General features: G+C 41.9%; 1 protein-coding gene across 2 annotated transcripts in view; it reads left to right on the forward strand.

Moving 5' to 3' along the window:
• Positions 1-16,894, forward strand: part of RASA2 (RAS p21 protein activator 2) — a 214,396-nt gene extending 197,502 nt beyond the window's left edge. Inside the window, exon 24 of one of the 2 annotated variants that reach the window (XM_077488567.1) lies at positions 3,320-3,564. In XM_077488567.1, coding sequence (XP_077344693.1) covers positions 3,320-3,437 — 118 coding nt within the window. In that variant the 3' untranslated portion in view covers positions 3,438-3,564. Of the gene's footprint in view, positions 1-3,319; positions 3,565-7,420 lie in introns of those variants that run through there. The other variant, XM_077488568.1, reaches the window with a different exon arrangement.
• The last annotated feature ends 6,994 nt before the right edge of the window (positions 16,895-23,888 follow it).

Consider the following 23,888-nt stretch of genomic DNA (forward strand, 5'->3'; position numbering starts at 1 on the left):
ACTGGCCAAATTTCAATACATGTATACCCTGCTTAACAAGGCTGTTGAATATAAGGACATAAAAGATAAGGTTGTAAAATAAGGCATTTGAAAAGTAAGTAGAATGCATATACAGTGCATCTAGGAAATATTCACAGCATTACATTTTTTTCCACATTTTGTTATGTTACAGCCCTATTCCAAAATGGATTAAATTAATTATTTTCCTCAAACTTCTACAAACCATGCCCCATAATGACAACTTGAAAGTAGTTTGTTTTGAAATCTTAAAAAAAAATACTTTGTGGAAGCACCTTTTTTTTTTTTTTGTTTTGTTTTTTTTGGGCAGTTTCTCCCATTCTTCTTTGCAGGACCTCTCAAGCGCCATCAAGTTGGATAGGAGCCTTAGTGCACAGCCATTTTCAGATCTCTCCAGAAATGTTCAATCGGGTTCAAGTCTGGGCTTTGGCTGGTCCACTCAAGAAAATTCAGAGTTTTCCCCGTAACTACTCCTTTGCTATCTTGGCTTTGTGCTTAGGGTCCTGTTGGAAGATGAACCATCACCCCAGTCTGAGGTCCAGATCTATCTAGAGCAGGTTTTCATTAAGGATGTCTGTGTACATTGGTGCATTCATCTTTCCCTCAATCCTGACTAGTCTCCCAGTTCCTGCTGCTGAAAAACATCCCCACAGCATGATACTGCCACCATAATGCTTCACTGTAGGGGTGGTGTTGGCCAGGTGATGAGCTGTACCTGGTTTCCTCCAGACATGACGCTTGCCATTCAGGCCAAAGAGTTCAATCTTTGTTTCATGAGACAAGAGAATTTTGTTTCTCATGGTCTGAGAGTCCTTCAGGTGCCTTTTGACAAACTCTAGGCGGACTGTCATGTGCCTTTTACTGAGGAGTGGCTTCCGTCTGGCCACTCTACCATACAGGTCTGATTGATGGAGTGCTGCAGAGATGGTGGTTCTTCTGGAAGGTTCTCCTCCTCTCTACAGAGAAACGCTGGAGCTCTGTCAGAATGACAATCTGGTACTTGGTCGCCTCCCTGACTAAGACCCTTCTCCCCCAAGCGCTCAGTTTGGCCAGGCGGCCCGCTCTAGGAAGAGTCCCGGTCGTAAGAAATGTCTTCCATTTACGGATGATGGAGGCTACGGTTCTCATTGGGATCTTCTATGCTGCAGAAATGTTTCTGTACCCTTCCGCGATCTGCGCCACAATACAATCCTGTCTCAGAGGTCTACAGACAATTACTTGGACTTCATGGCTTGGTTTGTGCCCTGACGAGGACTGTTAACTGTGAGTCCTTCTATAGAAAGGTGTGTGCCATTCCAAATCATGTCCAATCAACTGAATTTACCACAGGTGGACTTTACCACAGGTTTTTTATTTTTAATACATTTGCAAAGCTTTCAAACAAACTTTTTTCACGTTGTCATTATGGAGTATAGAATTTTGAGGAAAATGAATCGAATCCATTTTGGAATACGGCTGTAACATAGCAAAATGTGGAAAAAGTGAAGCACACTGAATACTTGCACTGTATGTGTGTGTGTATGTATGTATATGTGTATGTATGTATATGTGTATGTATGTATATATAGATATAGATATATATAGATATATAATTATAATATAATAATTTTTTATTTATTTTTTTTGTTTACAGTATCTCACAAAAGTAACTCACATTTGTGTAAATCTTTTATTATATATTTTCATGTGATAACACTAAAATGACATTTTGCTACAATGTAAAGTGGTGAGTGTACAGCTTGTATAACAGTGTAAATTTGCTGTTCCCTCAAAATAACTCAACACACAGCCATTAATGTCTAAACCACTGGCAACAAAAGTGAGTACAACCCTAAGTGAAAATGTCCAAATTGGGCCCAATTAGCCATTTCCCCTCCCCAGTGTCATGTGACTCGTTAGTGTTACAAGATCTCAGGTGTGAATGGGGAGTAGGTTTGTTAAATTTGGTGTTATCGCTCTCATACTGATCTCTGGAATTTCAACATGGCACCTCATGGCAAAGAACTCTCAGGTCGCGTACACACGGGCGGACTGTCCGCCCAACTAGGTTCGTCAAACAGTTTGACAAACAGTCCGTTCAAAATTGGCATGAACGGACTTGACCACACACGACGAACGAACAGTCCGCTGAAAACTTGCGCGATGACGTGAACGGCACGTACGATGGGACGAGAAATTCGGCATCCGATACACTGCAATGCAACCTTCGCCGTGTAAATTCTTTCTGAGCATGCGCGAGACTTAGTTTGCCGAACAAGCCTACACACGAGCGGACTGTCCGCTCAAACCAAGTTTCAGCGGACAGTCTTACGGAAATTCCGAAAAACTTTGTTCGTCAGACTGTCCGCTGAAACTGTCCGCTGAAGCCCACACAGGAGCGGACTGTCCGCTGAAACACTGTTCAGCGGACAAAGTTGGACGAACAGTCCGCCCGTGTGTACACGGCCTCAGAGGATCTGAAAAAAAATTATTGTTGCTCTACATAAAGATGGCCTAGGCTATAAGACAATTACCAAGACCCTGAAAATGAGCTGTAGCACAGTGACCTAGACCATACAGGACAGGTTCCACTCAGAACAGGCCTCGCCATGGTCAACCAAAGAAGTTGAGTCCACATGCTCGGCATCATATCCAGAGGTTGTCTTTAGGAAATTGACGTACGAGTGCTGCAGACGTTGAAGGGGGGGGGGGTCAGGCTGTCAGTGCTCAGACCATGCAGCACACACTGCATCAAATTGTTTTGCATGGCTGTCATCCCAGAAGGAAGCCTTTTCTAAAGATGATGCACAAGAAAGCCCGCAAACAGTTTGCTGAAGACAAGCAGATTAAGGACATGGATTACTGGAACCATGTCCTGTGGTCTGAGGAGACAAAGATAAGCTTATTTGGTTCAGATGATGTCATACAATTTTGGTGGCAACCAGGTGAGTACAAAGACAAGCGAGTCTTGCCTACAGTCAAGCATGGTGGTGGGAGAGTCATGGTGTGGGGCTGCATGAGTGCAGCCGGAACTGGGGAGCTAGAGTTCATTGAGGGAACTATGCATGCCAACATGTACTGTGACATACTGAATCAGAGCATGATCCCCTCCCTTCAGAGACTGGGCAGCAGGTCATTATTTCGACATAACGACCCTAGGCATACCTCCAAGACGACCACTGCCTTGCTAAAGAAGCTGAGGGTAAAGGTGATGAACTGGTCAAGAATGTCTCCAGACCTAATGTCAGGGCTGGGCTCAGCCCTCCTTTCTCTGAGCTGGCCGCTCAGCTGTCTAATTGCCAGCTTCCATCTCTCTCCACAGTTACTCGGCTGTTGTTGATATCCTGCTTGTCAGTCCTGCCTACTTAAGCCGTCCAGTCAAGAGAAACTCTGCCTTTGCCTTGGTCAAACGCACAAGAAACATATGCGTTCCTGTTTAAAGACTGGCTTTGTTGACATCCCTTCTGGCTCCGGATCCTGCTTGCTGTTCTGCTACTTTGATCCCTGACTTCTGGCTTGGCTGACTATCTGCTCCTATCTGTTCCCCTTACTGAACTTTGGCTATGTTTTGACTACGTTTGTTCTTCTTTTTTTTTTTTTTTTTTTTACTTTTATTATTAAACAATAATGCTTTAACTGTACTTCTGTCTCTGTTTGATTTCATGGTTTCTGACACCTAAACCCTATTGAGCATCTATGGGGCATCCTCAAACAAAAGGTGGAGAAGCGCAATGTCTAACATCCACCAGCCTCATGATGTCCTCATGGAGGAGTGGAAGAGGACTCCAGTGGCAACCTGTGAATCTCTGATAAACTCCATGCCCAAGAGGGTTAAGGCAGTGCTGGGAAGTAATGGTGGTCACACAAAATATTGACCCTTTGGGCCCAATTTGGAGATTTTTACTGTGTTTATCAGCGTATAACACGCACTTTTTTGCCCTTAAAATCGGGGAAAATCGCGGGTGCGTGTTATATGCTGATACCCAGCCGTTGTGAGCCCCTGGGCGGCTTTCGGCCGTTCTCGCCAGCTTTCGGCTGTTCTTGGCTGAAAGCTGCCGAATGGTGGACAAGGCTGCAAATGGTGGACAAGGCTGCATGACAAGGCTGCAAATGGTGGACAAGGCTGCATGACAAGGCTGCAAATGGTGGACAAGGCTGCATGACAAGGCTGCAAATGGTGGACAAGGCTGCATGACAAGGCTGCAAATGGTGGACAAGGCTGCATGACAAGGCTGCAAATGGTGGACAAGGCTGCATGACAAGGCTGCAAATGGTGGACAAGGCTGCATGACAAGGCTGCAAATGGTGGACAAGGCTGCATGACAAGGCTGCAAATGGTGGACAAGGCTGCATGACAAGGCTGCAAATGACGGACAAGGCTGCATGACAAGGCTGCAAATGACGGACAAGGCTGCATGGCAAAGCTGCAAATGACACTGACAAGGCTGCAGATGGACACTGATAAGGCTGCATTGATGGGCATTTAAATGTAAGATCTTTTTTTTCCTTAAACTTCCCTCCTAAACTTGGGGTGCGTTTTTATACGCCGATAAATACCGTACTTAGGAGTGTACTCACTTTTTTGTTGCCAGCGGTTTAGACATGAATGGCGCTGTGAGTTATTTTGAGGGGACAGCAAATTTACACTGTTACACAGGCTGTACACTCACTAATTTACATTGTAGCAAAGTGTCATTTCTTCGGTGTTGTCACATAAAGTTATAATAAAATATTTACAAAAATGAGGGTTGCACTCACTTTTGTGAGATACTGTATGTGTGTGTGTATGTATGTATTTATGTATATGTAACTGTTTTTCAACAGTTTGGGGATGGCCATAAACTGTATAGCTCTCACAGCCATTAATGTCTAAACTGCTCGCAAACAAAAGTGAGTACACCCCTAAGTGAAAATATCCAAATTGGGCCCAAAGTGTGAATCTTTTGTGTGGCCACCATTATTTTCTAACACTGCCTTATCCCTCTTGGGAATGGAGTTTACCAGAGCTTCACAGGTTGCCACTGGAGTCCTCTTCCACTCCTTTATGACATCACATAGCTGGTGGATTTTAGAGACCTTGCGCTCCTCCACTTTCGGTTTGAGGGTGCCCCACAGATGCTCAATAGGGTTTAGGTCTGGAGACATGCTTGGCCAGTTCATCACCTTTAACCTCAGCTTCTTAAGAAAGGCAGTGGTCGTACTTGGAGGTGTGTTTGGGGTCGTTATCATGTTGGAATACTGCCCTGTGGCCCAGTCTTCGAAGGGAAGGGATCATGCTCTGCTTCAGTATGTCACCCTACATGTTGGCATTCATGGTTCCATCAAAGAACCGTAGCTCCCCAGTGCCAACAGAACTCATGCAAACCCCAGACCATGACACTCCCACCACCATGCTTGATTGTAGGCAAGACACTTGTCTTTGTACTCCTCACCTGGTTGCTTCTACACACGCTTGACACCATCTTAACCAAATAAGTTTATCTTGTTCTTATCAGACCACAGGTCATGGTTCCAGTAATCCATGTCCTTAGTCTGCTTGTCGTCAGCAAACTGTTTGCGGCTTTCTTGTGCATCATCTTTAGAAGAGGCTTCCTTCTGGGATGACAGACATGCAGACCAATTTGATGCAGTGTGCGGCATATACCTTCAACCTCAGTAGTGCTGGCAGCACTCATACGTCTATATCCCAAAGACGACCTCTGGATATGATGCTGAGGACATGCACTCCGCTTCTTTGGTCGACCATGGCGAGGCCTGTTCTAAATGCAACCTGTCTCGTTAAAACACTGTATGGTCTTGGCCACCGTGCTGCAGCTCAGTTTCAGGGTCTTGCCAATCTTCTTATAGTCTAGACCAGCTTTATGTAGAGCAACAATTCTTTTTTATTTATTTTTTTTCAGATCCTCAGAGTTATTTGCCATGAGGTGCCATGTTGAAATTCCAGTGACCAGTATGAGCGATAACGCCAAATTTAACATAACTGCTGCTCATTCACACCTGAGACCTTGTAAAGCTAACAAGTGACATGACACCGGGGAGGGAAAAAGGCCAATTGGGCCCAATTTGGACATCACTTAGGGGTGTACGCATATTTGTTGCCAGCGGTTTAGACATTAACCACTTCAATGCTGGGCACTTATACACCTTCCTGCCCAGACCAATTTTGAGCTTTCAGCGCTGTCGAATTTGAATGACAATTGCGCGGTCATGCTACACTGTACCCAAATGAAATTTTTATCATCCCCCCCCACAAATAGAGCTTTGTTTTGGTGGTATTTGACCACCTCTACGGTTTTTATTTTTTGCTAAACAAATAAAAAAAAAAAAAAGACCGAAAAATTTCAAAGTTTTTATTTTTTATTTTTTTTTCAGTTTCAAAACTTTGTAAATAAGTATGTTTTCTCCTTCACTTATGGGGCTGCGATAAGGGGGCACCGATGAGGGGGCACTGATGGGCGACACGGATGGACACTATGTGGCACAAATTGGCATGGATAGGTGGTCCAGAGTGGGCATCCTCGGGGGGGGGGGGGGGGGGGGGCGGGCTGCGCTGATAATCGATCAGCACAGACCCCCCTGTCAGAGGAGCAGCCGATCGGATCTCCTCTATTCGCGTCTGACAGACGCAAGTGAGGAAAAGCCGATGAAAGTGGTAATGAGACTCTTTACCGAGATCGTAGTTGCAGGGTGTCAGACTGACACCCCGCAACAACGATCAACGCGATGCGCTCCCCCGGGGGCGCGCAGCGGCTCAAAATCCTAAGGACGTCCTATGACGCCCAGTCAGGATTTTGAACCCACTTTGCAGCCGTCATTCGCCTATAGGGCGGGAGGCAAGTGGTTAATGGTTGTGTGAGCTATTTTGAGGGGACAGCAAATTTTACACTGTTATACAAGTGCTACACTCACTACTTTACATTGTAGCAAAGTGGCATTTCTTCATGTCATGAAAAGATATATAAAAAATTCCAAAAATGTGAGGGGTGTACTCACTTTTGTGAGATAATTTGTGTGTATTTGTGTGTATGTATTTGTGTATGTATGTATGTATATATATTACGCACTGTAGTTGTCTTAAGAGAATACAAAAAGCAATGAAGAGTGAAACGTACAGTATTGCCATCTTGCTACATTTAAATCAGATTATTTTTGGCTGGTTTCTATGGATAGCTATAGTTTGTGTACAGTCACTGTTTTTTTTTTTTTTTTTTTTTTTTTAATCACTGGGGCTTACAAAGAATGATTCTGTGTACCTTTTGCAGTTTGGGGAGCTAAGCCAAGGCTAATGAAGGTTACTTTTAACTTGCTACCTACTTGGCCACTGGGCTTGATTAGTCAGAAAACCTCAGCATGCAAGCTCTATGCAAGATGGTGATTAGCAATGCTGTCTGCTGTTACTTTATCTTTCGGCTTTGCTTTTCAGAGAGAATCCAATTGTGGGGAAAGGATCATAGCAGACACACATGGACCCGGGAAATGGAACTGGAACAAAGTAATGCCAGATGAAAATACACAACCACAATCAGAGCTGGCGTTTGGAAAAACTTGGCAAGAACTTTACACCTGTATTGCAGGAATATTTCTGAAGACCTGGGAGAAAAATGTCTAAAACCCTGAGAAAATGGAGTCAGTATCTACTAGCAGAAGCAGACAGTGATTTATTCTGGCCTGCGATAATATTCACACTGCAGGCAGTGCTTTGTAAACATATAGATGCTGCCTTTCATTTCTCAGTCGCATTCCCCAGGAAGTCACACTTCACGTTTGAGTTGTCTGTTCTTGATTTAGCTGTTGAGACTGCCATCTTATAGAAGAGGCCACTCACATGAATGTTGGAAATCCTGCTTGGTGTGCTCAGCGTTGTACAATCACATATATCCAGATGGGACCCCGTGTCTTAGTCTGTGAATGGCCTGGGGCTAAGTGAGAAGTGCGATTGCCAGTTTACAAGGAATTGTGGTTCAGTGATGGTGAAGAGGAACCCTGGCAGAAAGCCACATTGGACTGTACCACATATCCCTGCACTAGACAATTCAGGGTATTCAGACCTGTTTTTCTTTAAACGGTACAAATTGATTTTAATGTTATTTATTTTTTATTTTTTTGCTAATTTTTGTTTCATATTCACATGTCTCAAGTGAATATTTCCCCAGCAATGTTTTTTATGGATGACCTGATAAAGGCACAGGCTCAATGGCACACTTTCCTAATATATTCGGAGCTGAAGCAAGACCTAAAATAGTACTTATCTTTGGTCTTCATAGACCTCTGGCAAATATTTTTACCTTAATTGAGATATGCATGCACCATAGAAGTTTGTAGATGGCTTCCAGATGCACACTGGAAAAAATGTGGACTTTCTGCATCAGTCTTTTGATGTTGCAGTCTTCTGTAAACTAGTTTAGTTGGTTAACTTAACCTGATTTTTGGGTTAAAGTGAAACTCGGCTGGTACTCCAGAACAGTTTATGTAGTAAACATGAGGAGATACATTAGCAGACCCTTGTTCTGCTACTGTTGACATTCTCCTAAAAAAAAAGTCTGAACATTTGGCTATGATGGTGCCTCCTAGTGGAGAGCTGCATCAGAACTTATCACATATGTGTGAGTGCAGGTTCTCATGCAGCTTCAATAGGTTATAAGTAAAAGCAAAGAAACAGTACGAGTATAAAGGGAGCACTCTGAGGTAAAAAAAAATTGTCTCTCTTTGAGTATGACTTAGGTCTTCAGATGGCAGGTATCCGAGGTTAGTGTGTCAGGTAAAAAATTAAGATCTTTCCAGGTCACAAGATAATATTTTTCTTTTACCGGAAAGTTTACATTTTGTGCCATATCTCATCTGCAGGCACTGCACATGAAATAAAAATGCTTGGTTCTTTCCATTTTTCTACACAGCTGAAGACAGAATAACTGGGCAAATGGTGTAGAGTGAACCTTTTAAAAAGCATTCTCAGTAGCTGTAATGCCCAATCATGCTTTCTATATAAATATGTGCATTGGCCAAGCCTTGAAGACTTGCTATTAGTGTTACTAGTAACAAAACTCTGTGGTAATGATTTAACATGATTAAGCCAGAAATGTCCATCTTGTGAGTTTCAACTGCAAATACTATCTCACAGTTGTTCTTTGAAGCCCTGGAGTTGGCCACTTTGAATGTACATTTTAATGGCAAAGTGTATATTTTGGGGTCTAAAAACAATGGAAAGCATCACTTGGGGGCTAAATAGTCCTATTAAATGATAATGAAGGCATACATAATGAAATAATAGAAAAAAAAGGTGTGTGGGAAGCCAGTATCTGCCATTTTACCCATGCAACTTCAGAAAATATCATAACTTTGTCGATGTCCTGTGTAGAGTTTAAAATATTTGCGAGCCTGAGCTAGGGCTGATCAGATTGAAGAAGTGCATATTGATGGTCAAAATGGAGTCCATATAAACTACTGAGGACACCATATTTGGGACCAAAATTTAATACAGAAACCTAGAGGCCAAGGAAGAGATCTAAAAAAATATTTTATTGCACTAAACTTTGCAGGTTATTTTAACGCATATTTACTTTTTATTTAAAAAAAGCTTCTAATTGCATTAGAATAAATCCAAGTGAATGTACCCTGGGTTGGTTGTTGTAGTGCTTGGAACATCAGGCATAAAATCTATCTCTTCAGCTAGAGGGAATTGCAGAAGCTCTTAGTGGTTCTCTGCACAAAGGATCAATCCTTTTTATCGGGAGTCCAATTTCTTTACATCAGGGCCTCAACAATAAATTTGTATGATTTTGCAGATAAGCAAGTTAAAAAGACTTATATGGGTGAAAAGCCTAACATTTTGCATTTTGGATCTCTCTAAATGTGCCCCTAAGGGTCTATTGGATAAAGCGTGCATTCCGTAATCTTGTTTGGTCACTGGTTGCTAATGGCTCTGGTTACCAATCACTGAAATATCTAAAAGTAAAGCATTACTTTATTTTTTTTGTGTCAATGTTGTATTTCTAGCACTTTTGCTAGTATTCATTAGAACCCTGGTCTGGATTATTTCTTGATCAACCTCTGGGCTTCGCCTTTAATACATTGCTGTTGTGCATTGTTAAACGGTGAAGCCCAACTGTAACTGGGTTTCATTTTCTGTATATATGAAGATTACGGGTGAGCCAAGCAATCCATTGATGGGCTGCTAATATTCAAATACACCAGTCTTGGATTGAATTCCTGATTTTGAATTTTAGGTTTTTGTAGATCTCAACTTCTCTGAGAATGTTTCCAAAATGATTAGTTATTGCTGCATCTGTCCATAATTTCCTGGTATAGGAAACATTACAATTTGTTAGGTTAGTGACTTCTTAATTTGAGTCCTCCAACAGCAAAGTACATATACCATGATTGTGTCCTCAGAGGTGACCACTTTTAGACCATCACTGTGCATTTTCCTGAGCTGCTGGCAGTGTTGAGAATGCCTAGATGCTGTCCAGGCTCTTATCGTAAGAATAGCCTTCTATAATGCACCACTTTTCCTGACCACTTGGAGCACTTTAGTAATCTGCTCTGTCCAGATTACGTGTGTCATTTTAAGTTTTTTTGTTTTCTTTTTTTTTTTTTTTTTTTTTTTTAATATAAGATGCATAATGTATCAAGTTATTTTCTTTAAGATCAGTTCCATGATCAGTGCTGTAATTTCTTTAACAAAAAAAAAAATGAAAAAAAAAAATAGTTTTATCATATGTTTAGAAGACCAAAGATGATTTCTATTCGTCCTGTATATATTTATTTTAAAGTTGTTCTTTCAGTGTATAGAAGATATGCTTTGCTTTGTCCGCATTACACACAGGTACTGCCTTACTCGCATTGCCATAGCTGGAGGAGCTCTTCTATTGGAACAAACTATCATTCATGCAATATAGACATAATAGCCCAGTAGGCAGTACAGGGATTAAAGGACATATAAGCTTGATGTGAAAGTTGCTATGTATGAATAGATGATTAAAGTAGCAATATGTTTGCATAAAGTGTGGGATCTGTCAGGTGTAAACAAAGATAAAATAGGAAGTTACAGGGGAAAGTTTTTTTTGTTTTTTCCAATGCTTTTATACATTAGGTTAGCGTATGACAGTAGTTTATATAGACATAGATTGCAAAGTTATAGCTCAAAGCTGGCCTTACATAGCCCAGTATTTGTAGGCAATGCAACTAATTTGGTCATCATGTGTGAAGATGCATCCAGTATCAATTGCCAGTGAGCTGTCATTATGTTCCTATGAGAAGAAAAGGTGCCTTTTTTTGTTTGTGAAGTTGCCAGGTCTTAGCTCATGATGGGGGATAGCTTGAACTTGCCTCATCTGCTCAGATAGTGAGGGATCCAACTGCCCATGGCCAGCTTTACAGAAAAACGGTCAGTCCTCTCAAAACTAATATTTCATTTAGCTAAATTTTCATTCCAGTGCCTGTACGTCTGTAATGTACAACTGCAGGAATTTCTAGTGATTCAATGAGGGGGGGTCGTGGAGTCCTTAACCTAAGCAGCCAATTTAATGTAGTGTTCGTTTTAAGGGCAAGGTTAGGCGGAGATGAGGTGCAGAATTGGTTTAGTGTTTGGAGGGGTTAACTCACAACTAGTTTAAACCTGAAGCGGGGAAGAGGCTTGGTTAAGTGTCGGTGGTAGGTTAAAGTAATAGTAAAGGAAATTTTCTTTTTAAATAAAAACATGTTAAATATACCTGCTCTGTGCAGTAGTTTTGCACAGATCAGCATCTATCCTCCACTTCTTTGATCCTCCCGCTGGTGCTGAGTGCCCCAATGGCAAGCCACTGGCTGTGAGCATGCTTACTCCCAAGCCCTGCTCTGTGTGTCCATTGATGCACAGAACAAGGCTCAGCCTGCTACCTCCCCTGGCTGTGATTGGCAGCAGTGGAGGGATTGTAGCTCCCGCTGCTGTGTCTGAGCCAATGAGGAAGGGGACAGCTGTTCTTGTGCACATTGCTGGATATGAATTGGGCTAAGATAAATATTGTGGGAGAAGTTTTTTACCTTCATGCATTCTATGCAAATAAAAAGCCTTCCGCCTTTAGAGCCACTTTAAGGCAGGCCATACATTAATCATTCTTTCTTTTTTTTTTTTTATTGTACAAATTCCCCCATCCATACTTTTGATATGGGTGAAACACTCCTGCTAAGATATGTATTCTGCCAGCGGAACTGATCGTTGTATAGAACCAGCTTGTCAGGTTTTTCCCAAAGTCGATCTATAGATCAAATTGTGTACAACCAGCTAGCATAGTGATGTCGAACCTTGGCACCCCAGATGTTTTGGAACTACATTTCCCATGATGCTCATGCACTCTGCAGTATAGTTGAGCATCATGGGAAATGTAATTCCAAAACATCTGGGGTGCCAAGGTTCGACATCACTGGGCTAGCCCAATCATGAATTGAAATTTGGCCAGTCCCTGCTGAACTGGCTGAATTTAAATCCATGTCTGACCAGCTTAAGTTAAGTCAGGGGTTTCACTTAAGTGTGTGGAGGTGGCCAATTGTTTAGGGAGCAGAATGAGTTCAGAAAGGAGAAAGTTGATAGACGAGATCTGCTTAAGTGGTATGGGTAATTGTGAACACTTTCTTTTGCTTGTTTTTTGGCACCAAAAACCTTTCCAGTGTCCGAAACCAACAAACTGTTGTCAGTCAGTGCAGTTTGTTGGACCAACATGTCTGCTTTTCAAATTTTGGGAGCTAGGGTTTGATATCTCCTCATGGTTCTTTTGCTGCACATGTTGAAATATCACTTCTCTTACAGTGCACATGTTCCCATGCCACCTATTGCTTTCTTCATGATGCATAAAGGTATTAAAAAATCCAGCAGTTTAAATAGCCACCATAGCTTGCTTGTGTGAAGGCCTGGGCACCACCACCTTCCCTTCCCGGTAATTTAACTCTCCAGCCTCTACAAAAAAATAAAATATAGTTTTGGGAGGACTGAACCCTTTCAAGCTTGAGGATAAGGCAAGTCTTAAAGGAGAAAATGCTGCTTGAATTTTGGAGAGAAACGGTCTCCCAATTCTTCCCTATTAATCTTTCTGTATGTAATTCTTTACACAGCTGCTTTTTTTTTTTTTTTAGAATACTTCAGCCATCTGGAACCATCTAAGATAGTACTCACCATGAACAAACATTTGTAACAAATTTCTGAGTTTGTACATTCAAAAATGCACAGAAATAGTACAGGTAATGTAGTTGTGATTCTTTCAGGTACAGGAGATATGAATATAATTATAGTTGGAGTACTTTAATACAGAACAATAGATATGAGGAAAATTTGTTTGTCTAATGAACAATGGCTGTAAAATTCCAGCTCTACAGATCAGATATGCTCTTGACATTTCTCAATGCAAGATCCTTTGTACAAGTGATCTTTCTGTGATGAAATGGCCCCATTCCTTTGCCCACTAAACAGACTTAAACGTGTCACTTGAAGGACCCCATCTATTTTGTCTCTACCCTTTTCTGAAAGATATTTTCATATATCTTTTAAGTGTGTCTTATCATATCCCTTATATCGGTCTATATATGTATATAGAACAACTCCCCATCAAAAAAGTTTCCTTTCTCTGTTCTTAGTTCCTAGAGGCCTATTCAAATGTGGATTTTTTGACCATTAAAAAGACAGGTTCTCTATTTCCCTAATGTACTGTTTTTAAAAAAAATTCTCAATCAAATCTACATTGTTCTTGTCTGTGTCCATCATACAATTGCAGTGCCATTCACTATGAAGGCACAGATCTTGTGGATTTTGTATGCAGTTTCATGTGCTTCAACTTTAGCTAAAGATGCACAAGTGTGAACTAGCCTTAAATAGAAGTGCTTCTAGCTATGATTAAACAGTTAAAGCCATAACAAAGAGCAGATGTAGGTAGACCAGCTAAACCATTGGCGTTTTATTAAAGTAGAACTATATAGATCATTTTTTTTAATTATTATTTTGGATACAGTAAGGGAGGGCTATAACCCGTGTAAGGTAATTTTATTTCATTTTTATTTTTTTTCCATTTGTGTCTCATTGGGGAGGTTTACCTTCACTTTCTGCCCCATACCTAAAACAGGAAGTCGAAGGAAAAAATCCCTTGGGGCCCCTAAGGTCACCAGAACTAGTGTCCCCATTGGAAGATTTCCCCCAAATTTTGAATTTTACTTTCACTTTCAATGATAATGGTAAACAGGATAAATGGAGAGGGTGAATCTCCCTAATGGAGACACAGATAGCAATAAAAACTGATGGGTTCTAATCCCTCTCCACTCTATCCAAAACTTTAAAAAGTTTTGCCTTTTAGTTATACTTTAACACTGACCTCTGACTCATTTGATGTTATGCGCTTTGTGAATGTAAAAATATTGGCTGATAATCTAAAACTCTCTAATAGCTGCTGTAAATGGGCAAATCTTTGCCACTAAACCTGCTGTCCTCAATTTTTGAAATATTAGTTGTGGGTAGACTGACCCTTTCACATAGGTATGCAGAAGATCTACTGATCCCAGCGCACAAGGCAGCCATTACATTTCCTTTTTGAGTTGCAAAATGTTAGTAGTTTTTTTTTTATTAAGCACTGAAGAAAGTAGCCAATCCATGATTTGCTGATAGTAATTGCTGGGCAGTGCCTTAATGAATAGGTTTAGCCAAGAGAGATTTCTATCATAGCTTACCTTTTAGTTTGATGTAACACCTATGTGTTGCAAAAATGCCTGTTCAACCACTTGCCGACTGCTGCACTCCAAAATACATTGGCACAGTGGCAGCAGTGGGCAAATGGGTGTACCTGTACGTCCCCTTTAAGAGCCGGGGATAGCAGGTCTCCCAGCGATCGTGTCACGGAACCTCAGAACGGGGAAGTGCCTATGTAAACAAGACATTTCCCCGTTCTGAATCGTGTCATGACACATCACCGCTCCCTGTCATTGAGAGCGATGATTGCTGTCATGTGACCTCCAGCCCATTCCCCACAGTTAGAATCACTCCCTTGGACACAGTTAACCCCTTAATCGCCCCCTAGTGGTTAACCCCTTCACTGTCAGTGTCATTTACACAGTAATCGGTGCATTTTTATAGCACTGATCGCTGTATAAATGAGAATGGTCCCAAAATAGTGTCTGATGTGTCCGCCATAATGTCGCAGTCCCGATAAAAATCGCAGATCGCCGTCATTACTATACTACTAAATAAAAAAAGGTATAAAACTATCCCCTATTTTGTAGACGCTATAACTTTTGCGTAAACCAATGAATTTACGCTTATTGCGATTTTTCTTTTTACCAAAAATATGTAGAAGAATACACATCAGCCTAAGCTGAGGGAAAAAATGTTTTTTTTCTATCTTTTTGGGGGATATTTATTATAGCAAAAAGTAGAAAAAAAATGCTTTTTTTTTTTTCAAAATTGTCACTTTTTGTTTATAGCGCAAAAAATAACCGCAAAGGTGATCAAATACCACCAAAAGAAAGATCTATTTGTGGGGAAAAAAGGACGTCAATTTTGATTGGGTGCAATGTCGCACGACCGCGCAATTGTCAAAGTTACGCAGTGCCGAATCGCAAAAAGTGCTCTGGTCAGGAAGGGGGTAAAATCTTCTGGGGCTGAAGCAGTTAATTGTCTGTGACCACAATGCATTTTAAGGCATGGTTGTTTTGAGGCATCATAACACAGTAGGTTACATCAAACCTGCATTGTAGCACTTTCATAATGCACAAGCTATGTGTGATGGTGTGCTCTTTACAAGAAAAAGTAAAGCTTGTTTTTTGTTCTGTTGCCATGCTTTGGCATCTTTTTCTAAATGAATGGGCTGCCTTACCACATTGCATGGTTAATACCATGTTTCAATACAATCCTGGTTAATACCATTGTCAATACAATGGCACAGCAGTGGCGGCTGGTGGCAGTGGTCGCTCAGTGAAAACTCCCCCTCCTGGCGCTCAGTCGAACACCTGTCCCCCCCCCCCCCCCGGTGATCACTACCCTATTTAGGTCGCAGACCACTTCAAACCTTCCTGCATCTCCTCGGTGGCTTCACCCCGCATCTCTGGCTTTAGGGCAGCTTCCTTTTCTCCTTCCCCTTGGCGGCCAATCCGATCGCTTCTCCTCTCGGCCAAACGGGTCTTGGTTGGCCAGGAGGATACCCTGGAAGACAATAGTGAATATTTGCTATTGTCACAAAGGTGCTCTGCGCCCTGAGCCCACCCTTTTCGAAGCCAATTGGAGCCTCAGGCACTAATCATGTGCTTAAAAAAAAAAAACACTTAGAATTTTATACATCCGGGGCCCTGCATGTAGATTAGGGGCCGGGTGCATGGATTGGGGGAAGGCACCCCTAATGGATGGGCTGCCACTGTGGCACAGTATAGGGGGGCCTTAATCCTTTGTGTAGTAAAACAGTTTTGTGGGGGGGTTTTCGGGGACATGGAACTGCTGAATGCCAAGTAGGACAACAGGCTGCTGGCAATGTATTTTACCAATGGTATGTATATCTGTCATTTTGTATTGATGTGCTTGAAGCACTGCTGTCTCTATGGAAGATCAAGTACTATCTTGGCCAGCAAGGTTAGTTTTGTCCATGTAGCTGTGCTTTGCATAGGAACTTCAGGCAGCTTTATCAATAAACATAGTATATAAAGCAGTGATGTGCAGCATGCCGAAATCCACTGTAACCAGTGAAAATGTCATCAGTCAGAACAATGAAATGATCATTCTGGATTATTGCACCTAGCTCAAGGCTGTCGTGAGCTTAAGACTTACTAATAGAAAATCCATCTCTACATGTGTCATACATGTGTCATAAGGAATCACCGCTACACAGAGATTGTTTTCCTTTAATGCTGTGGAACTACAAGTCCCATTGTACAGCATGCTGGAACTTCCTCAAGCCTTTGCCTGCCTCTTTTTACAGTGCACTTAGAAGGTATTAAAACCACCCTTAAGAGGTGTGGCCTACATAAAATCTATTTATTTTACTTTTTTAATATTTCATTGTAAGCATCAGAACAATCACTTTGTATATTCGAGAACAGGGTAATTTTTCATGAATAGACTGACGCGTCATGACATACATTTAGCCTGTTCAAGTTGTACTTTTAGTTCTATAACCTATTGGCAAGGAGAGGGGTAACAGAGCTCTAGCTAGCCTTAAAGAGTTCTGCCCAGAGGGGAAGCATAGCTGCACTGGATGTATACCAAGGTGCTGCCAGCTCCCTGGACTTGTATGCCACTTGTTTTCCCACATTGCCTTCTTGCATAGCTGTATTCCCATTTTGTTTGTCGAGTCTAATGCTGTCTCAACCTTGAGAAATCATGTAAATGTTTATTTTAATTTAAAACTGTTTTATTTTCTCATCAGGAGTATTTCGTGTTTTTGTTCCTTTTTTTTTTTTTTTTTTTTTTTTTTTTTTTTTTTTTCTAAACTACTGGTTGAAGGAAAACCTCTACTAAATAAAACAGCAGAAATAATAAATATCATGTGTTGTGGTTATTTATTGGAAAAATAATAAACAAATATCAGGTACTATGAGCTCAGCTTACAGTTTGAGATGGCTTCTTTGTACGTGGGGCACTTAAGCTGGCCATACATGGATCAAAATTCTACCAATTCAGCAGGGACCGGCTGAATTTTCAATCCATGCATGGGCACTGTGGTTGTACAGAAGTCAATCTACCAATACATTTCTGTAAAGTGGCCCTTTTGGGTTTTCCCCACTCAATCAGCGTCGTGGGCTATGGCCAGCAATGCTGATCAGTGTATTCTGACAGCGGGGGAAACTTCCCTGCTGTCATAAAACAGTAGTTCAGCAGGGAAGATTCCCCCATCCACATTTAATTCATAGATGGGGAATCGGGTCAGTTTTTTTTTTTTTTTTTTTTCGTTCAACCCTCTGGTTAAACGCCCAAAAATGACTCCTATATGGGCTACCTTAGTACAGCATTATAACTGTTCAGTTTGCCCTGGCAGTGTTCATGCTTGCATTTTGTCACTACAGCTCCATATTTCTGTGTAAGTGTAAAAGAGGCAAAAGCTTATAAAGACGCATACATGTTTTTTATTCCTTCCCTCTGAAATTTCTTGGGTTCATTTTATAATGGCACCTGCTGAATTGTATAAACTGGGATACGCATTTGGTTCAAGAAAAAAAAGGGGTAGCCCCTGGAAGCTGGAAGTCGCACATCTTAGGTGTTCTAGAGAGGTGAATGAAGTGGCAACCTCAGCATGGACTCTGACCAATGCGATTCACTCCATCCCCTGGAGTTTAGTCATGGGGAATGCATTTTTGGTGTAATTGAACTACAGAAAGGATCATGATGGGAAAGAGAAGGGCAATTTTACCACATAAATTTTTGGAGTGACTCGCTAAAAAAAAAAAAAAAAAAAAAAAAAATGCTATAGCCCCCTCCCGAGCAGAACAAACTTCTCTCCCTTGCCCTCTGTTCAGTCAGTGGGAATGAGGAAATTTAAGTTTTAGTCAAGCTCCTAGTGAATATGCGCACGTGACAGTGCTGGGCCAATCTCCAGGCACTGCCACCTGAGTGATTGACTTTTTTCTATTCTTCCATTCCAAAAAGTACCAGGTATTTTCTTTGCTCCTATGGAACGGGTGAACCAGTTGATGTTGGGAGGGGGTGAAAAAATAAGTATGTGCTGTTGAAAATAGATAAGATTAAGATAAAAAAAAACCTGTGTGCAGCAACCCTCCTCAGCCCCCTAATACTTGAGCCCCATCTCAATCCAGTGATGTTGTGGGAGCACTCTGCAAGAGGGAGGGGCCAGGAGCGCAGGAATGGGACCTGAGAAGAGGAGGCTCTACGCTGCTCTGTGCAAAACCGCTGCACAGAACAATCGGACGTGTTTTGTTTTTTTTCAAGACTTTAGTATCACTAAAGTTCAATTTTTTATTTTTTTTTTCTAAAGTGCAGCTTTCCTAAGTACCAATATGTCCCTCACCTCAGCCTCTGCTGGAGCAGGCCTCATCTCCGCCTCTGCTTTCTTCTATAGAAAACTCCTTGATGACCTCCTGTTATCTGTACTGCAGGATGCTAGAGCCATAGAGTGAGGAAGTTCTTCAGCAGCTGACCTCGTTTAACCACACCCTGCTCCTGCTCTCATCCTCCAGGAGATTGCACAGCCCACCTCTTCACTACTTTAGTTCAGCCCAGTGCTGCAGTACTTTCTAAAACCAGCCCACAGCTCTAGTACTGCACTGCTCCTATAATATATTTGTCTCACCCACCTCTGTGGTTGGTTTGTTATTAATGGAGAGGGAAATCCATATTCCACACACTCCACACCTAGGGGTCACCAGCCCAATGTATATCAGAACGAAAAATGTATTGTAGTAAATGGGCTATTAAATAATAGTCTCCATGGTTAAAGCTAAAACACATACAGGCGGTCCCCGAGTTACAAACATCCGACTTAAAAACGACTCATACTTACAAACGGAAGGAGACAACAGGAAGTGAGAGGAAATCTACCCCTAGGAAGGGAAATTCACTCCTGTAAGAATTATTATGGGGAAAAAGGTACCTCCGCTGATGCTTTATCAACAAGGATTGTTTCCACAACAACCCAAAATTTGTCAAAATCCAATTGTCATTGGGGCAGGAAGTGAGGTGAAATCTTTGAAAAGGGGCACAGACAGCAAAACAAACATTACAGAGGCAATAACCCTTCCCTATGCAGCCAAAAAAACCTTTTTTAAGCTTTTTGGATAGCAGCTACACTTAAAAAAAAAAATGTACCTGATCCAACTTGGAAACAGATTCAACTTAAAGGGGTTGTAAAGTGAATAATTTTTTTTTTTTTTTTTAAATAACAAACATGTTATACTTACCTCCACTGTGCAGCTCGTTTTGCACCGAGTAACCCCGAACCTGCTATTCTGGGGTCCCTCGGCGGCTGTCTCTGCTTCCTCCCGCAGGTGCTTCTCACGTTCATGTGAGCTCCCTCGCATGGTGAGAAGTATCTGCGGGCACGCTCCCGTGATACAGCCGGCGGCTATAGCCGCTCGCTGTATCCAGCGGCCCCACCCCCCCAGCGCTCCGTGTCAGTGGATGTGATTGACAGCAGCGCCGGCCAATGGCTGCGCTGCTTTCCATCCATCCACTCCAGCCAATCAGCGGCCAGGCTGAACGGTGGAAAGGACGTTGGGGGACGAGCGCGGGACTTTCGAGGGGTGAAGTAAGTAAAACGGGGGGGGGGCTGGGGGTGCCGGGACTGTCAGATGTTTTTTCACCTTAATGCATAGAATGCATTAAGGTGAAAAAACATTTACCTTTACAACCCCTTTAAGAACAAACCTACAGTCCCTAACTTGTTTGTAATCTGGGGACCCCCTGTGTATATGTGTGTGTGTATGTGTGTGTGTATGTATATGTGTATGTATATATGTGTGTGTATATATATATATATACACACAAACACAACAATCAACACTAATAAATTATGTATAAACTTTTTTATCTTTATAATAATGATTGGTGTGTGTGTGTATATAAATATATATTATCTTAAACATGGGGACTACCATTAAAAGCCCATTTTCTACAATACTTTTTTCCACCTCTGTGGTTACATGCTCCTTCAATGCAGTCATTGTCAGTGGGCACCGTTCTCCTTCAATACACAGCCAGTGTCGTCCTCTGCTGATGGATTGTTTTGTACCTCCCCTCCTCGATTCCTAGATCATTTGTTTGGCAGAGTGCACACAAAGGAGGAGCTGAATGATCACATAATGTGGAGCAGAGCTGTAATATTGAAAATGGCAAAAGTGTGTTTCTGGAAGTCTATAAAGCTCCCTCTACACTATACAATCTATTTTAGAATTGCCATCAACTTTTTAGTGGAAGGGCTTGACTGATTGGATACAGAGTTATTGGATAGATAGGTATGTTCCCCTATTTATAAGGTTTTGGTAAATAAAGATTGTACAATCAGGTTGTATAGTGTATAGCCACCTTTATACAACTGAAATGAACTAGTTTACATGTGCCCGTGGGGGAGAGAGTGAGAGAGACAGAGCGTGCACAGAGAAAGCGATTCACTGATCAATTTCTCCTGGATTTAGGTGTTCCAAATGATGTGTTAATTAGCAGATTGGGGCTCAATTCTATGGGCTGCTTGCGCGCAGCACCAAGGTGGATATATCAAATGGTGGGTGTGGGGAATTTGCACAGTGGGAGGGCCTTAAAGGGACATTGTTAAATAGCAGGAAGGTTTTACAGTGAGGCTTTATGCACACCTGAGCATTCCAAAAATGTAAAAAAACTGGTGTCCCTCTTGTGGTGCCATGAAAGGTTAATGGCACCGCAAACATGGATGCAAACACGAAAGCTGCAGCACACCCATATGCTCCATGAGCTACTTTGCCAGGCATAGGGCAGCCTATTGAATACAATCGGCTTCCTTATGCGTGTTGAAAGACAAACGTGGCAAAAATCATGCGCTCCCACTACACTAGGTGTGGCTAGGGCCTGAAAGTGAAGTTGGTGTGTTTACAGCCTCCCCCTTCCCCTCCCTGAGCTGGTGCTGGATTACAAGAACAATTACAGGTGAGGGTCTCCACCCACTCCCTCCCATGTAGACCTGGCCATACAATATGCAATCTGATTGTACAATCTATGTACAATTTCTTTTAGAGTTACCATAACTATATAATAGGAGGACCCACCTGAACAATCCATCCAAATTGTATCAAACTGGGCAATCCCTTTGTAATTGATGATAGATCTAAAGGAAATTATATAATCCGATTGTACAATTCATGGCCACCTTAAAGTGGTTGTAAAGGATAAAGGTTTTTTAACTTCATGCATTCTAGTCATAAAGGTAAAAAACCTGTGGAGTGCAGCTCAACCCCCCACCCCACACACACACACCTCCCCTGAGCCTGATCCAGTGATGTGCACAAGAGCAGAGTTTCTCCTGGGCCTCTCTCTCTTCATTGGCTGAGAGACAACAGTGGGAGCCATGGGACATTGGCTCCCACTGCTGTAATTGACAGTAAGTGAGGAGGGGGTGGCGCAGTGCCACAATCTGTCCCATAGACACACAGGCGGCTCAGGAGTGAGCACGCACAAGTGACCCCACAGCAAGCCGCTTGCTATGGGGGCACGCAGCAAGGAGGAGGGGTCAGAAGACCCGAGAAGAGGAGGATCGGAAACCACTGCACAGAGCAAATAAGTATGATGTGTTTTATCATTTTATGGAAAAAAAATTGAATCATTAGAACTACTTTAAGCGATTGACGTCCGCAAGGGACATCGGTCCCGAAGAGGAAGAGGCAATTATGTCTCATCTGTGCACACCAGTACCCCCTACCAGTTCCACCTGCCATTGCCACCTATCAATGCCAATCAGTTCTACCTAGCAGTACTGCCTATCAGTGTAACCGATCGGTGCCCATCAGTGCCACCTCATCAGCGTACATCAATGAAGGAGAAAAATTACCTGTTATATAATTTTATAGCAAAATATTAAAAAAAAATTTTTTTTAAATTCGGTCTTCTTTTTACATTTTTTGTAACAAAAAATAAAAACCACAGAGGTGATCAAATACCACCAAAAGAAAGCTATATTTGTGGGAAAAATATATAAAAATTTAATTTGTGTACAGTGTTGTATGACCATACAATTATCATTCAAAGTGCAACAGTGCTGAAAGCTGAAAATGTGTCTGGACAGGAGGGGGGTTTAAGTGCCCAGTAAGCAAGTGGTTAAAGGTAGAAGTAGGAAAATGGGTGGAAACCATAAAAGAGGTGGTATAATATTAAGGAAGGTGTGGTCCAGAGAAGTAAAACGCACCCTATTTTGTGATTCAATAAGGTAGGGCATAATGAGATATGCAGATTTCTGGGTGGTCTCGTGATGCTACAGGAAGTGATGGGCTCAGAGCGCATGGTTTTACTTTTTGAAGACAGAGGTGCTTAGGGATGGCTTGGACTAAAAAGACGTTACAAAAGGCTTCTATTTATCGTGAAAAGTGGAATTCTACCTAAAAACCTAGCCTTTTAAGAAAACCTGTTTCTTTGCAATGCAGGCACCTAGATGTCTGTGTTACAGCTTGGGAGCACGGTTTAGCTGCATTTAAGATGTCACAGATAGACTGTAGGCCAAAAATAAAAATATACGTAGCTGGTGACCAGCATCTTGTAGCCAGTAACTCATACTCTCTTACCCATACCCTGCATGCTCTTACCTCATACCCCGCTTTTAGTTTTAAGTCCTTAAACTAAGATTTTACTTTATACCACCTTACTGCAGGTTCTCATGCCAAGATTGCTGACGCATTCTATTCAGATGGCCAGCAGTTTATAAGGATGTTTACCTTCATTTACAGCGTCTTGATAAAGTATTTATGCCCCTTAAAAGTTTCCACATTTTGTCAAGTTACAACCAAAAACGTAAATGTATTTTATTGGGATTTTATGTGTAGACCAGCCTTTCTCAACCTTTTCAACACAGAGGAACCCTTGAAATAGTTCTCCAGTCTCGGGGAACCCCTACTCATGATACATTAGTGTGATGGTCAGTGGGAAGAATGGTCCTTACACTTGTGGTGACTGGGAAGAATTACCTCCTTACAGATAGCTAAAAAGATCAATGGTGTCGGCGGGAACTTATCCGAGAGGCAGAAATGGCCCAATGCTGGAGGAACCCCTAGCAAGCTCTGGAGGAACCCTAGAGTTCCACTGAATACCTGGTTGAGAATCACTGGTGTAGACCAACACAAAGTGGCACGTAATTGTGAAGTGGAAGAAAAATGACAATTGGTTTTCAATGTTTTTTACAATTAAATATCTGAAAAGTGTAGCGTGCATTTGTATTCAGCCCCCTTTTACTCTGGTACCCCTAACTAAAATCTATTGGAACCATTTG

This window comes from Lithobates pipiens, unplaced genomic scaffold, assembly GCF_037356315.1.
Source record: "Lithobates pipiens isolate NorthernLeopardFrog02 unplaced genomic scaffold, aLitPip1_a1.2 Scaffold_18, whole genome shotgun sequence".
Classification (NCBI taxonomy): domain Eukaryota; kingdom Metazoa; phylum Chordata; class Amphibia; order Anura; family Ranidae; genus Lithobates; species Lithobates pipiens.